Below are 15,968 nucleotides of genomic sequence, written 5' to 3' on the forward strand. Positions count from 1 at the left end.
GTAAGAGCAGAACTAATATGACAAGTGAATAAACCATAGACAGAATAAGATAAAATTTTTGACAAGGTATAATATAGTATATATGTGTAGTAAAACGTAGGGTTGGTCGAGGTGACCGACTTTTGAAGCAACATCAGAGGTCAAGGTGAGAGGGGAGGTCAATAGTCCTTAGTACGACCAGTGCTACTCTAGGTCAGTGGTCCTACAGTCAGCACGGCTTTGATACCACTTATGTCACACCCGGTTTTGGAAGGCAAACCGAATGCGAACTATGTACGTGCCAGGATCAGAACTCACGTACACAGCGATTACATAAATGAACATCATCACACAATGCTCGAATAATAATTAAAAGAGTACTTATTACATCATAGAGTCATAGACATCCACAAAGTCATTGTCTTAACAGGTAAATCAAAGTACTAGCGAAACGCAGTAAAGATAAGGCCTTCACAGGCAGCTGACTGGGGGTTGCCGCCAACCCACACCTAGAATTCGTCGTAGTCTTGGAACTCCTGGAAGTCTCCTTCCACGGCTTCACCTTCTCCTGAGCAGTGGTTACAGTGCGGACAACCTAGTGTTTTGTGGTAAAGCAAGGATGAGTACACATCAACGTACTCAGCAAATGTCCCGTTTGGCTGAAGTGGACTAGCTTTATGTGGGGTTAGGCTCAAGCAGTTGCTTTTAGTTGATCAGGTATTTATCATTAGTAGAAGCCAGATTTTAGCATTAACCAACCCGTAAACCATTTCCTCATCGAGGAACAACATCATCATAGTCGAACCAAAACCATAACATAATCCTTGCATCTCGAACCATCTGTGTCTCTAATCAAAGAGGATCCCAAGGCTGCTCTTAACCGTGAGCACGGCTGATATATCAGTTTCACTACCCTCTGCAGAGGTTGCACACTTTACCCATGAGTCATGATTCCCTTTCTACCCGGGGAGAGCTAATCCCCATTGACCACTACCTAGGTGGTCCGGCAGGGCATCACTATGTAGCTTTTACAAAGATTCCCTAGAGATCATAGCTGCCCGTTAGGTTTCTCTAGTTTGATAAACACAGTACCCCTCCCCGCAGGAGAGTGACTAACAAAGAGCAAAACGAAAGAACCTCGGCACTCAGCCTCGGCAGAGCAAGCACTGTGCCTGGACCCCATTGACGGCACGACGGCTAAGCAACTACACCTCTAGTTCATCCAATTAATCAGCTAAGGGCATCCCATTTCACCCTCATGGTTGCACTGTTATCCCGGGTGGTCTCTCAACGAACAAGTCCTTACGGAGAGGTACTCAGGAAACAGCATGAGCCCCCTAGAGTATCACAAGATCATCAACATCATCAGGATAACAGTATCATAAATAGTCACATCATGTTCATTGATTAAGTTAAGGCAATAGCAGAGTGCTAACCATAACAACCCATAAGGTCATCAAGAATAAAGTAAAGTGTAAAGCTAGTCAATCCTTAGGTTTCAAGTAAGTAATGCGGGGTAGTAAGTTATAAATGAATAGGACATAATGGGACAGAGGACACTTGCCTTCACCAAACTGCTGATCAGGGACTTCCTCTGCAACCTCCTCGGGAAACACAGACTGCTCGTTGTCTACGTAAAGTAATCATTCACACTATGCACTTGGGAAGATAACAAACAAAAGGCAACATACCAAACATATGCAGCAGAGAGATCACAAGTTCATAGTTGAAAAGGGATAGGCACTCTGGTGTTCCCTAGGTCTGGGGTAGAGGACTATACAAAGTGATTCATTATCCACTAATTAGGTTTAAGTCAGGGGAGGGATTAAATCATTACATGGTTTTAAGTTCCTAAACTTAGGTGTTTAAGTCCATAAACTTAAGTATTCTAACTTTTATTAAAGTCTACCAATTTCTAAATATCTCAGATAGGGTTCCAATAGCCTTAATCCTATCCTGGTGATTAACCATAAATTGGTACATGGAAACAGCAGGGAAACATTGTTTAAATAGATAGACAAAAACATCATGAGCATTTTGCAATTTGAAGCACCTAATTTGGAGTTCATATGATAAAGTTATGAATTTTACAAGTTTGGGGATTAAAAATATACCCTAAATACCTATTTTGAATTAAATAAAAGGTCCAGGGACCTAACTGCGAGAAACCAGGGACGGCGGGTTCAAATTCCAGAAAACCGGGGGTCTCTTTAAGAAAACGCGCGGGCGAAGGGGTATCGGGCTACTACGGCCGTCAGATCTAAAGCGAACGGCCAGGATTAGATCCTGCGGGCGGGCACGCGAGCGCGCGGCGGCCTGGGCGACTGACAGGCGGGACCGGGCGGGCAGCGCGGGGCGCGGGCAGGCTGACAGGCGGGGCCGGCGGGCAGCGCGGGCGCGGGCGGGCTGACAGGCGGGGCCGGGCGGGCAGCGCGGGCGCGGGCGGGCTGACAGGCGGGGCCAGGTGGGCAGCGCGGGCGCGGGCAGGCTGACAGGCGGGGCCCAAACGGCAGGGGGACGGGGTGTGGGGGAAGCGGGCATGGGCCGCTGGATCTCTGGCGGACGGCCAGGATGGGCTTTGGCCTAATTAAAACGGGACCGCCCGATCTGGGACGGACGGCGGGGATCGGGTGGCCGGCCTGGGCTTCTCCTACGGCTAGCTGGGGCGGCGGCGCTCGTCCCCGCGGCGGAGGACTCGCCGGAGACGAGGGGCGCGGGCGTTTGGCGGGTCTCTGGGGCGACCTGAGTGGCCGGGAAGGTTGGGGAGGGCACGGGGAGTCCTTTGGTGGGGTCTGGGTCGGGGCAGAGGCACCAGAGGGGGGCGGTTCACGGCGGAGCGGCTCGGCGGCGGCATAAAACAACTCCGGCGAGGAATTAAGCGCGACAGAAGGCAATACACGGGTCGATAGGGGCGGGAGAGGTTCCTTACCTCAAGGCGGGCTCCGGGGACTCCTCGGCGGCGGCAATGGCACGACGGTGGCCCGGGGCGACGGTGGCGGACCTCCGCGGCTGCACGGGGAACGGCGGGTGAGCGTGGGCAGAGAGAAATAGGGAGGGGGAGAGGGATTTGGGGCGCGTCCCGGGTTGCGGACACCGAGGCGAAGCTCACCGTGGCAACGGACACGGCGGAGCTCCAACGGCGGCTGGGAAACGAGCTCGGGACGGCGGGGATTTGTGGCGGCGGTGCTCTGGCGTGCGTGCAGCGAGGGAGAGGTGGAAGAGGGGTCTGCTGGAGCGCAAATGGGGGAGGGGGAGAGGGCGAGTGGGGCTCGGGGCTCAAGTGGCCAGGGGCGGGTCAGTTGCGAGCTCCACGCGCGACGTGGGCGCGGAGAAGGCGGGCGCGCGCAGCTCGGGCGGCGGTTACGCGAGGACGACGGGGCTGACAAGCCGGGCCCGCGAGCAGAGAGAGAGAGGAAAGCGGGGGCGGGCGCGCGGAAGGCGGCTGCGCTGACGGGCGGGCCCGCCAGGGCAGAGAGAGCGGGGGGGGGGGGGGAGAGGCGCGCGCGCGGGATGGGCCTAGTGGGCCGAAAGGCCGAGGGGGCGGCAGGGTTGGGCTTCTTTTCCTTTTTCCTTTATTCTGGAATTGTTTTCTCTTTTCTTTTTATTTTCTCTATTTGATTCAAATCCAAATAAACCACAAATTCAAATTAGACTTTCCAAGAATTATGCACCAAGCAAAAAGTGAAATCTAGGGTTCAACATGATGCAACAATTCATACTCCCTTAGGGTTTAACCTATTAAACTATTATTACAAATAAAATAAGCACTTTTCTCCTATAGAAATAAGAAAGAAAAGAATGAGGAAGGATGAGAAAAGGGAAGTAACACCTGAATTTGTGAATATGAGCAAAGAAATTTTATACCCCCAAATTCAGGGTGTTACAACTTGTTTGAGCTGTGAACTTGTTGTGTTGTGTGCTCGTTTCTTGACTTGTGTGTGTGTCTCGTTGCTACGACTCTGGCTCTTGCGTGTGTTTCTATTCCCTCCCTTACTCTTGTGGTTTAAGTGTGATCAATCTTGTAAGGGTGAGAGGTTCCAACTTGTGGAGATTCCTCACAAAGGGAATACTTGAGAAAAGAAAGAAAATCGTGGTACTCAAGTTTAATATTTGGATCACTTGAGAGGGATTGAGTGCAATCTTTGACCGAAGGAGGTCACCATGACGTGGAGTAGGCATTGGCCGAACCATGAGATAAAATCACCGTGTCTCTTGTGCGACTTTCTATTGTGATTGCTTTCTTCCTTAGAGTTCTCACTTAATCACTTGCGCTATTGTTCCTGAAGTTCAAATACACATTCTAAAGGAACAATCAAGTGAAGAGTTCTCTCCCTCTCTATTCATAGCACCTTGGTTTTGACTTCACTAACATTTATAAACCAAGTTTGTGTTGTTTAGCCTTAATTTTTACAGGATCACCTATTCACCCCCCCTCTAGGTGCTCTCAATTAGTAGGATGGTGCAGTTAGATTGAAAGGCGAGAAACCATCTGTTGCCAAACCGAAGCGGACATTCTGCACGTCATCATCAAAGCTGGAATAAAAGGCATCTAGTGCCTTCCATGCATCTGTATCAGCTGGTGCGCCATGACATCTAGATTCTCACGTACCCCTTCTTTGTGCCACCTCATGTGTCTAGCTGTATTCTTGGAGATGAACAAACATTTCAACCGAGGTATAAGAGGCATGTAACAAAGTTGCTTATGTGCTATCCTGGTCGTCACGGTCAAACCATCGTCGTTTTCAACCTCTACGAATCTACGCTCACCACATACTATACACTTCTTCTCATTCATGGTCTCCTTCCAGAAAAGCATACAGTTATTGTCACAGACATCGATTTTTCGTATTCCATACCGAGACCAGAGAGCAACTTCTTGGACTGATACATGTCCTTTGGTATCTCGCGATTCTCCGAAAGTACATCACTGATCAAGTTCAGAAGCTCCTTGTAGAAGTTGTTTGAGAATGCAAACTTAGACTTAATAGCCATAAGTCGAGTCACGAACACAAGGACGGTCACTTTCGTGTGCTCGTGCAACGACTCTTCGACAGCTTTAAGGAGCTCGAAGAACTTCTGAACCTCAGGCGTAGGAGGATCCTCATAATCGGAGGGTTGATCGGGGTTCTCCGAATCGACGAGTATAAGCTCATGGCGTACATCGTCAAGCATCTCTTCCATCCTATCGTAGTCCCCCTCTTCATGTGACTGAACTTCCGATACAATACAAGCATCTCTTCCATCCTATCGTCAAATGATATAACCGTTCTTACAAAGATCTATCGACATAGTCCTCCTGTCAAGGAAATAAATGTTCCGACACTTGCTACAAGGGCACTTAACATCGGTTCCAGTCTCTGATCGAGCAAACATGGTAGAGAAACGCGTCAGTCTTGGCAACCCACTCACTTGATAGAGCACCTATTTTCTTCCAAACTTCATACATCCATCGACGATCTTCCTCCATGCTAGATACGAAATGTTAACTTGATTAGTTAAGTAAATTACGCCCCTACATCTATAGTAAAGGATAGATCCCACTACGATACACTACGAAAAACTAGAACCATCGTACATTATTATGGAGTTCAACTAATAAACCATTAATACAATATTATATGCAAAATAACATAATCACGGGTGAAAAATCATATAAAATGACCTTATTTCCGAGGGCATAATAATTACCCTCGGAAATTAAAAGTTTAAATTGTCTAAGCACCACTAAGTAAACTAAAACAAACTAGATTAATTACATAATCAAATTCCGGTCGTCAGACATAACAAGCTAAACAATATTTAACATACTAATTATTTAATACTAAAAAATGACAACTGCAAAGCAATATTAACATATACAAAATAATACTACAAAAAATACTCATTTAGCGGGCGGTGAAGGCGGGGCGGGGGCCGGTGGCGAGCCAGCGCCAGCGGGGGCAGGTCCGGCGTGGGTGGGGCTGGGGACAGAGGCGGCGGGGCGGCGTCGGGGGTGGGTGAGACGGGACGACCGAGGCAGGGGCAGGGCAACCGGGGTGGGGCTGGGCGGCGCCGGCGGGGGTGAGATGAGGCGGTCGGGGCCGAGGGCGGGACCGGCGGCAGCGTCTGTGGGACGGCGTCATCATCGTCGTGAGCTCAATCTGTCTTGGAATGAAACGGTGCGCTTCGGCGCCCCTTAAGTACGACAGCTAAGATTGGAGCCCTTATGTCCGACGATTTAACTGATAACCGTCGGACATACGACATAGGCTTATGTCCGACGGCTCCCAAGGAAGGCGGTTGTATACAGTTTCATTTGCACTTAACAAATACTGTTGTCATTTTCCCACTTGTTTATGAATGACTTCGACATGTACAACATCATGCAATACTTGATGATAAGGGAAAAGGTCCAACAAATATAATTGAATCGCCACCCAAAAGGTTATAGTCTACAACATAATGACAACGACTAATATGCAAGCAGGTACTATGTGCAAACGTGCAGGCATACTTTTTAGTCCGTTAGATCTGTATCCAATGGTAGATACAATTCTGGTTTGTTAGGGAGTTTTTTATACCAGGTGGTGGTGGAATGGTTTAAGTGCTAAATATGACATACCGTTGAATCTAGATCTAACGAACTAAAAAATCTAATTGTGTGCACCTAATGCCTGCTTGTATATTAGTCGTTGCCCAACATAATATCCTACATGTATTATTTTTCTATCTACAACTCAATTTATCTAAACATACATTTTATTAACATAAATTTTTGCATTCCTATACAATGTTATAGTGTTCTTTTCCTGCCGTATCTAAACACATTTCAAATTTAGTACCACATAGAAATATAGATAGAAGATAGAAATTAAATATGATAACAACTTATACTAAACACGTTTCAAATTTTTAAACTCATTCGTACTTGTACGTCCAATTTGTGGGTATAGTCGTATTTTTTTTCTTTTTTTAAGTTAGGATGTGCTTAAATCATGGATACATAACTTGTAACCACTAAGCTAAGTATTGTTTTGCATTGTAAATTACACTGTTTGTAGAGTGAAGTTTAAAATAGAGAGCTTGCTGGAGATAATATAACTTAGCCCTAGTTTGCAAGAAATAGGAGACAAATGGAGTGAGAGAAAACCTTCTATAAATAACTAAATATCCTATGTAGAGCTAGAAAATAAGCTCGAGGCTTGCGAGCCGGCTCGAGCTCGGAGCGGCTCGGCTCGCGAGCATCGAGCGGCTCGTTCCGACTCGTGAGCTGTGACAAATTACTTAACATATAGAATAATGATATAATGATGGATATTAGCTAATTTTATAGATTGTAAGTTACTTAGCGTTTTATGATAGATATATAAAAACAATAATTTAGATTACTCATAATAATGAATGATATCTATATATTTCATATTTATATACTAATAATTCACTATATAATGAAATTATATAATATCAGGGTATGGCTCGCGAGCCGCCTTTGAACCGAGCCTGTTTCTCCAGCTCGTGAAACAGACGAGCCGAACCGAGCTCGGTCGGCCACCGAGCTGCACCGCTCGGCTCGTTTCCAGCCCTAATCCTAGGGTTTGTTTGAGAGCAAGAATACTAGAAGGGCTTATAAGAGTCTAAAATTCTCATGTTATTCAATTTTGAATATCATTGCTCTCAAGCAAGCCCTTATGCAGATAATGTTCCTAGGATTACTCACCGAGGGAAAATATAGGGATCTCTAGAGGATTTGGATTTCCAAACTACCTGTTAGTGTGCCACCGTAGTTTTGTTGTCCATAGCAAGACAAAGATACATACAAATAAAGGCACAGATATACGTGACTATGGCCCTGTTCCAATCTCGCGAGATAAACTTTAGCAGCTTTTTTTAGCTACTTTTAGCCATTTATAATCTAAACAGAAGAGTTAATGGTGGTAATTGAAACTAAACTTTAGCACTTCAATTCATATAGCTAAAGTTTAGCAGGAAGCTAAAGTTTATTCCGTGAGATTGAAACGGGGTCTAAGCCCCATCTGGATCTCAAATTCTCAACGGATTTTAAGGACCTGACAAAAAGAATCCCAGAATACCACAAGTGCAGCACAGTAGCAGTGCCCTCTGCACGTTTATAGCACATAGCAGTATGATTTCAAGGCCACAGGTGGGATCTATTTGGCGTACTCGTTTCCGCTGAGGTGCTCAGCTCACAGCAGAAATAATACAGGCAACGAAAGCAAGTCCCAAGGAAGGAGTGTAGGACGCGGTAGATCCTCCACTACTGCGGCTTCTCGTAGCTGTTCTGGTCCCTGAACTCCCCGATCTTGCTCCTGATCATGTGCGCCACGTGAGGCTGCACGAACATGTTGGTAGGGTCGAGCATGTGCACGATGAACCTCTCCGACGGCGGCATCGACGCGTTCAGGTTGACGATGAACTGTGCCATAGGTACGTCGCTGAAAAATAGAGGGACGGACGGACGGCAACCATGTAAAGGCAGGGAGAGAGGGAGAAATGCAAACGAGGGATTCATTTTCAGCTGCGTCAGGAGAGCTTACCAGGAGATGAACAGCCCCTTGATCGCGTTAACCATCTTGCCTGTGCTCTGGACAGGGACAACTGCCTGGTTACATCGCCACACAGAAACAACGTCAGTTGGAGTACCAAAGAAGCAGCACCAGGACTGCAAACTTTTCGCACGAAAACGACGCGCATGAAGGTGATAGACTGGTGTCGCAGTGATTGTAGGATTGGTTGAAGGACAGAACAAAGGGTCAGCAAGATGCTCCACGTTTTCTTGCGCGCATAATCTCAGCGGATATCTTGTAATTCTCTGTGCACGCATTACACCGAACAACTACAGGGCACGGAGGGATTCAACGACAAACATAATAATCGCTTCTATTATTTTCGTAGCGGCAAGTAGGCCAATCATCAACCGAGGTCAGCTGAGTCGGAGGAAGAAGTGGCCCTCGGGGAGTTCCATGATCCGTCCCAATTCCCAACTCTCTTGCTCTCACCATGTCGATTCAGAACGGGAGGGAAAAAAACCAAACAAAAAAGTTCAGATCCGAGACGGCCTCACCGTTGCTTGGCACCGACGACGACGCTCGTCGTGGTCCCGCGTCCCTCCCGGCCGCAGGATTCAGTCCTCTCGCTTCGGATCGGATCCTCCACTCTTCGCTCGCCGGCGGCGCCGCAGCTCCTCTATCTATCGGCCTCACCTTTCCTCGCTTCTCCTTCAGCCCTCTTTGCGGCAGACGATAAAGATGCTGGGCCCGCTGGCTTCTTCGCCCGCCCACCAAACCCATGTTCACAGCCCACGGTCCGACCCATTTCTTGCAATTTGACACCGCAGTTTCCGTCCACAAAAAAAAAAAAGAACAATTAGATCTATACCATTAAAAGATCCAAACTTTAGATATATATCATGGATCACACATGTCATTGACTCATGTGGACCTATATATAAGTGAGATAGTAATGGTATGGATCCAAAGTGGTGATCTTTTAATGGTATGAATCTAAATTTCCAAAAAAAAAATTGCGTACGAATCATGGAACACCCGAGGGCCACTTCCTCCTCTCCTGACTCAGCTGACCTCGGTTGATGACTGGCCTACTTGCCCCTACGAAAATAATAGAAGCGATTATTATGTTTGTCGTTGAATCCCTCCGTACCCTGTAGTTGTTCGGTGTAATGCGTGAACAGAGAATTACAAATTTATGTCCAGCAATAGCAGAACCAAATTGTCATATGACAGTACTTAAAATTCAGTGAGGAACCACACTGTGTAACAGAATTTTGAAAAGGTGATGGTGAAAAACTTACTACAAATCTAGGATATTTTAGGTCTGCAAGGTTGCTGATTAACTAGGTACTAGGTATTCATAAATTTGATACTTAAACTGTCGTACTCATACCCAATAAATTAGATGACCTTAAATTGCGAAATTTCATGAAAAAGGAGAAAAAAATACACAAATCACTTCGCGCAGAGCTTCACACCACCACACAGCAAATCACTTGCGCATTTATTATAATTTTGGACAAGAACGTAGCTCATTTGGTGGGGAAGTAATTATCAAACAAAATAAAATTTGTGCGTGCAGCATGGACGTGGCTATATGAATGCACGGCATGTGCAGATGTGCCGCTGCCCAAGATTTGCTAATACAAGTGACCAAAGATGTGTTAGGTAGTAGTAATTGAGGAGACAAAGAGAGTGAGAGACCTGCGGCCAGCGGCCTCCAGCCTCCAGGTGAACATGACTGTGACGGTCTCAAACAATCAAACCTGAGGGGATGTGCAGTGTGCTGCACGGCTTGTAGCGGTGCAGCCCTGCACCCAGCACGCTGGAGAGCTGGTCTGCTGCCTGGCCCGCCCGCTCGAGGGAGATTGGGATTTGGGAGGACGAACGAGAGAGTCGAGTCGGCGACGATGACAGAATAGAAGCTAGTTTTCTCACTTTGCTGGTCACTTTATATATGTCGGTCATTGAGTCTTAATTCTATGGCCCGAATTCTTTAGTGCCTGTTTATATGGGCTCGTGAGGATTAGGGACGAAGAAGAGACTACCATACTCGTCCCCGCTAAACCTGATGGAGATGATTCTTTCTCATTTTAATACCTCATTGAAATAAATTGTAACTATCCCCGTCTTGTAATATCTCCGCGGGGAACGGGACTTCATTACCATCTCTACCTAGGATTGCCAAACAGAAATGACATCGACTGTGTGTTCAAATAAATCAAAATATACATTGTTTTTGGACATACAAAAACTCTAATTTTCAATCCCATCACAAATTAAGGGGTAAGCATACCTTCTACAAAATGCAAGGTGACGATGCTCATAAAATGGTATAAGCAATCAAACGCCTTGTTCGATCGCCAACTTCCATCCAGTGACATATCTGAAAAAAATTAGGAGAGACTAAAGGTCTGTTTGGTTCGCTGTTTAACATGTCACACTTTAGCTAACTTTTTTGTCTAAGGTTAGTTCTTTAATTTAAATGACTAACCTTAGACAAACTGTGATGTAGTTAACCACGAACCAAATAGGCCCTAAATTTGCTAAATTATTTACCATAGACAAATATAATAGTTTAGTATTATATTAAAACATCGATAAACAATAAAAAAGATAAAAATACATGATAAGATTAGACTATCTCCAGCAACGTCCCCTAAATTTCGTCCTCTAAAGAAATACTCTCTGTCCTTTACAATACACTCTAAAAGATTTTTTCCTCTATATCATCTCGATCTCCAACAACGTTCCTTAAATTTGGTCCTTGTTGAGCGCCGTATTGAGCGGCCGGACGGTCCGGCCCTGAGGCCGGACGGTCCGCGGTCCGGACAGTCCGCGCCTGTGGGCCGGACGGTTCGCGCATGCGCAGAGCAGTTTAGGGTTCCGAGTTTTGTGCTATGTTTGTTGGCTAGATTTGCGGAATTAACACGGAATCCAGTCGTGTAAAGGGTCCAGCCCCCCTCCTCTATATAAAGAGAGGTCTACGGCCGATTTGGAATCATCAACAATCGAATCAATACAACTTCTATTCGCATTTTATCCTAGGAGTAATTCTAGTCTAGTTTAGGTTTAGCCTCTCAATCCCCAAATTCTCCGCCTCTCCTCGACTCTACGTCGATTAGAGGAGTCTAGGTCGGCCTGCCCGAGCCTAGACAACTCCTAGGATCTCTCCTCCCCGACGGGGTCCCTCCCGGGAGCGAGATCCAGGCGCCGCCGGCGACTTCCGCCGCCCCTGCACACGCGCGGACCGTCCGGCCCTAGGGCGCGGACCGTCCGGCCGTCAGGCAGAGAAGCCCCAGCTGCGCACCAGGCCGCGGACCGTCCGGCTCCAGGCCGCGGACAGTCCGCCCCTGCGCAGAGAATACCACCGCGCCTCGCACCAGGCCGCGGACCGTCCGGCCCCGCGCGCGGACCGTCCGCCCCTGTGCAGAGGGCACCGCCACGGTTCTTCTTGAGTGTTTGACGCTCCGAAAAGGCGTCAACATACTTTTTGGCGACTCCGCTGGGGAAAAACACCTAAGCTCATCAAATCGGCCCTCAATGGCCGGTTCAAGGGAAAGCTCTGATATTTCTCCAAGCAACATCATAGAGCCGACTTGGGAAACCTTGCCGGCTGACGAGCAGCTCCAGTTCGAGGAGCACAAGGAGCGGATGATCCAGGAGGCGAAAGCAAAGTTCTTGGCCAACTTCAAAGTGGACAGGAACAACAAGGTCGTCCGACATCGGGCGACGGATCCGGCTTCGCTCCAACCCACGCCAGATATCCCCAATGTAAGTAATACCAACGATCTGCACTCTCTTAGAAATTATGTAGAAGATCAGCGTGAACAAATGCAGAACATCATAGGGGGTATGCAAAGCGATCTTAAGAGACTAGTGCGTGCATTTGATAAATCTAGTATCACAAATTTTTCGTCGCACGAGGTTGAGTTAGGAGGTAACTTGCGTAACACATCGGCTACAGGTTGTCACGACCAGTCACAACCCCTTTATGGGATGCCGATGGACACATACCCTGAGCAACCGCAAATCGGCAGCAAATCAGCCGATTTGCGCATGACCGGACCGTCCGCACGTGAGCGCGGACCGTCTGGACCAACAACAGTCGGGCCGATTTTTAATGAGTTACCTAGATATGCGCCCGAACCACCACACACAACACAGAATCTAAACTACCCAGGCGGACTGTCCGCGTGCAACGACGGACGGGCCGCACATAATCACGGACGGTCCGGGCCAATGACTGGACAGTCCGCACATGAGTCTTTTGAGGAGGATTATTACTTGAATCCTCGCCCGCCCCAGCAACACGTCCCATCACACTATGCAATGCACCAGCCCATTAATTCAGGATCCAGAGCCCAGAAAAGCTTTTCGGCCCCACCTAGAAGGCCGGAAAGAAACGATCAAACCTATGAGCCATATAGGGCAAATGGAAATGCACCACGTAGCTCATACCAATGGGGGGAACGACAACATACTAATATACAACCAACTCCACCTATGTTTGACCAGAGAGCCGGTGGTCTTGCACCGGCTGCCATTGATATAGCGAGGGAAGAAATAGCCGGGGCGTTCCGAGATAAGCTCGGAGTAAGCATGGTCCCTGGGGGGCAATCATATCGGAAACCTTATGACAGCCGATTTGATCACCACCCATACCCACAGGGAATCAGGATACCCGAATTCACAAAATTTTCGGGTGATCAAGGAAAGAACACACGTGAACACATAGGCCAATTTTTAGCACAATTAGGAGAGTTGGCCGACACAGAGGCATTTCGCGTACGTTTATTTTCATTATCTTTAACAGGAACTGCGTTTGCATGGTACGCCACTTTACCTCCTAATTCCATTTCATCATGGGGGATTTAGAACAAAAATTTCATGATCATTTTTTCTCCGGTGACTATGAGTTGGATTTGGTAGATTTAGCGTCGTTGCGACAGACAAAAGATGAATCGGTTAATGATTACATCTGGAGATTCCGAGATACAAGAAACCGATGCTTTCAAATTCATTTAGCAGAGAAACAGCTAGTAGGATTAGCCTTTAATGGTCTGCGATATTATTTAAAAGAAAGATTAGAAGGCATCCAATTTTTTACACTAGCACAGTTACACCAGAGAGCTTTGGCTTGCGAAAGCCGGAGCAAAGAAACTGCTAAAACAATGCGTCACAACGTACACATAGTAGAATGCGACCAAAGTAGCTCAGATGACGAATCAGCAGAAGTGTACGCTGCTGAAATGGTTTGGCCAAAGCAGGCCAAATCTTCGGCTTGTGCTTCCTTACAGCCGGTTCAAAAGAAACGGCAAGAGGAGGTAAAGTTTACATTTAATGTTGGTAAATGTGATAAAATATTTGATGAGTTACTTAAAAATGGCAATATTAAAATAAATCACACTGTTCCATCCGCCGACGAGCTAAAACGTCGTGCGTACTGCAAGTGGCATAACTCATTTTCTCATGCCACTAATGATTGTAATGTATTTCGGCGACAGATTCAATCGGCCATTAACGAAGGACGATTAAAATTTCAGGAAATGCAGGTGGATACAGAACCCTTTCCGATGAACATGATTGACTTCGAGGGCAAGAAAGTCTTGGTTCGGCCAAATACAGCCGATAAAGGCAAAGGCAAGGAAACAATCATCGGCAATGCTAAAAGGGCCGATGGAGATTGTAAAGTTGCTTGCAGGAAGGTGGTGGCCGAGAAGACTCCCGATGGAGGGGAGACACTGAAGGTGACCATCACAGCCTCTAACACTGGGGGGCAAACGCAGACAGGGAGACAGTTGCAGGAACCCGTGCTGCGCATCATGGACAGTCCGCCGTCCCGACGCGGACGGTCCGACGCTTCCCCGGACGGTCCGGACGACTCTGGCGGACGGTCTGGCCATGCTCAGGACTCGCAACGACCACGTACCTTCAAACCATGACGACCAGAGATAGGTACGTGGAAAACAAATACATTTAAAGCAGCTGGTCGGCTGATCAAGCCTGGCCCGACTTTCGATCAATTGTTGTCTAAATATGTGAAAAAGAAGGCCGGCCCCAGTGACCGGCCACCGAAGCGACCCCGCTCACCCATTCATGAGCAACGTCAGGTCAGGCCGATTGGACCACTTCACCAATCGGAAGAAATGAAAGGTCCTATTGTACAATTGAGACCTAACATGCCGACATGGACCCCTCCACCCCCTTATCCATCTATGCCATATCCATACACATACTTACCTCCACCATATGTCCCAAATCAAATGTGGGGCATGCCACCATATCCATTTGGGATGCCACAGTACCCCGCCTGGGGGGCACCCCAAACATCCGTTTTTGATAGGTTGGCGCCGCCAGTGCAAGACCGATTGAGCTGCTGAATCTGGTCATCAGGCACAGGCCCAACAAGATTGCCGGACTACTCGGCCTCCTAGGCCGACCAATCCGGCAGGGGGCATATGCCTGCAACAAAAAAGGACATCATCAAAATAGGCACTGCAGATGTTGTCATACAAGAAGATAATAAAGGGCCGATGATTTTCGGGGAATCGGCCAACACAACTGAAAAGGATACGGCTACCATCAAAACAGTCGATCCAAAATACTCCATGCCTCGATGGTGCCCAGCGGGATTGACACGATCCCAAAAGAGAAAATTACAGCGCCTAAGAGCAAAGGAGAGCCAGGAGAAGGAGGCGGAAAAGACATTTAATGACACACATCCACTATACCCGCCACCGCAAAAGAAATGGAGACCGAAGGCCGTTGAGAAAAAGCAAACGGCCACAGAAATAGAAAGTCAATCTGCACCGGGCGCGGACCGTCCGGCCCCTGCGCACGGACCGTCCGGCCCCTGCGCACGGACCGTCCGCCGTTCACCAGGAAGTCTCTGGACGACCTGCACCAGGCGTGGACCGTCCGGCCCCCGCACGCGGACCGTCCGCCGTTCACCAGGAAGCCTCAAACGACACGACAACATCAATGGAAGAGGACGATCTGCTGGGAGAAGACCTGGTCGACTACGAGGCTTCTCCAGAACGCCCAGGTATGGATGTAAATATTATTACATTTTCTGCCGATTGTACTATTATCGGCGACGATGAACCTGTTGTTGCCCAGTTTGATTTTGGTCCTAAAGAAGCCGCCTTTACTAAACCAAAAGAATTGGTAAATCATTTAAAGCCGCTCTTCGTGCGTGGCCACATTGATGGGATACCGATTGCTAAGATGTTGGTAGATGGAGGGGCGGCTGTAAATCTGATGCCTTATTCATTATACAGAAAATTAGGAAAACAAGATGACGAACTTGTCAAGACCAACATGACCCTCAGCGGTGTTGGAACTGATAGTTCGATCAAAGCCAGGGGAGTCACGTCCATTGAATTAACCATCGGGACTAAGACCCTTGCTGCTGCATTCTTCGTCGCTGATGTAGAAGGAAATTACAGTTTAATCCTAGGCAGAGATTGGATTCACGCC

The 15,968-nt window shown here is 47.6% G+C and overlaps 1 protein-coding gene across 1 annotated transcript; it reads right to left on the bottom strand.

The window, feature by feature from the left end:
- Positions 1 to 7,994: 7,994 nt before the first annotated feature.
- Positions 7,995 to 9,226, bottom strand: LOC100281631 (REX1 DNA Repair family protein). Its single transcript, NM_001294260.1, has 3 exons — positions 9,041 to 9,226; positions 8,514 to 8,578; positions 7,995 to 8,411 (listed from the first exon to the last, which is right to left on the bottom strand). Exons 2-3 carry the CDS (start codon positions 8,546 to 8,548, stop codon positions 8,234 to 8,236), a joined length of 213 nt encoding a protein of 70 aa, NP_001281189.1. The 5' UTR covers positions 8,549 to 8,578; positions 9,041 to 9,226; the 3' UTR covers positions 7,995 to 8,233.
- Between the last annotated feature and the right edge of the window lie 6,742 nt (positions 9,227 to 15,968).

The sequence above is a fragment of the Zea mays genome, chromosome 6 (genome assembly GCF_902167145.1).
Source record: "Zea mays cultivar B73 chromosome 6, Zm-B73-REFERENCE-NAM-5.0, whole genome shotgun sequence".
Taxonomy (NCBI): Eukaryota; Viridiplantae; Streptophyta; class Magnoliopsida; order Poales; family Poaceae; genus Zea; species Zea mays.

Excerpts from the sequence above, each read along its gene's own strand:
- LOC100281631 (NM_001294260.1), bottom strand. The coding sequence starts at position 8,548 with ATGGTTAACGCGATCAAGGGGCTGTTCATCTCCTG. Across the intron at positions 8,412-8,513 it reads AAGGGGCTGTTCATCTCCTG|CGACGTACCTATGGCACAGT; the intron begins GTAAGCTCTCCT and ends TCTATTTTTCAG.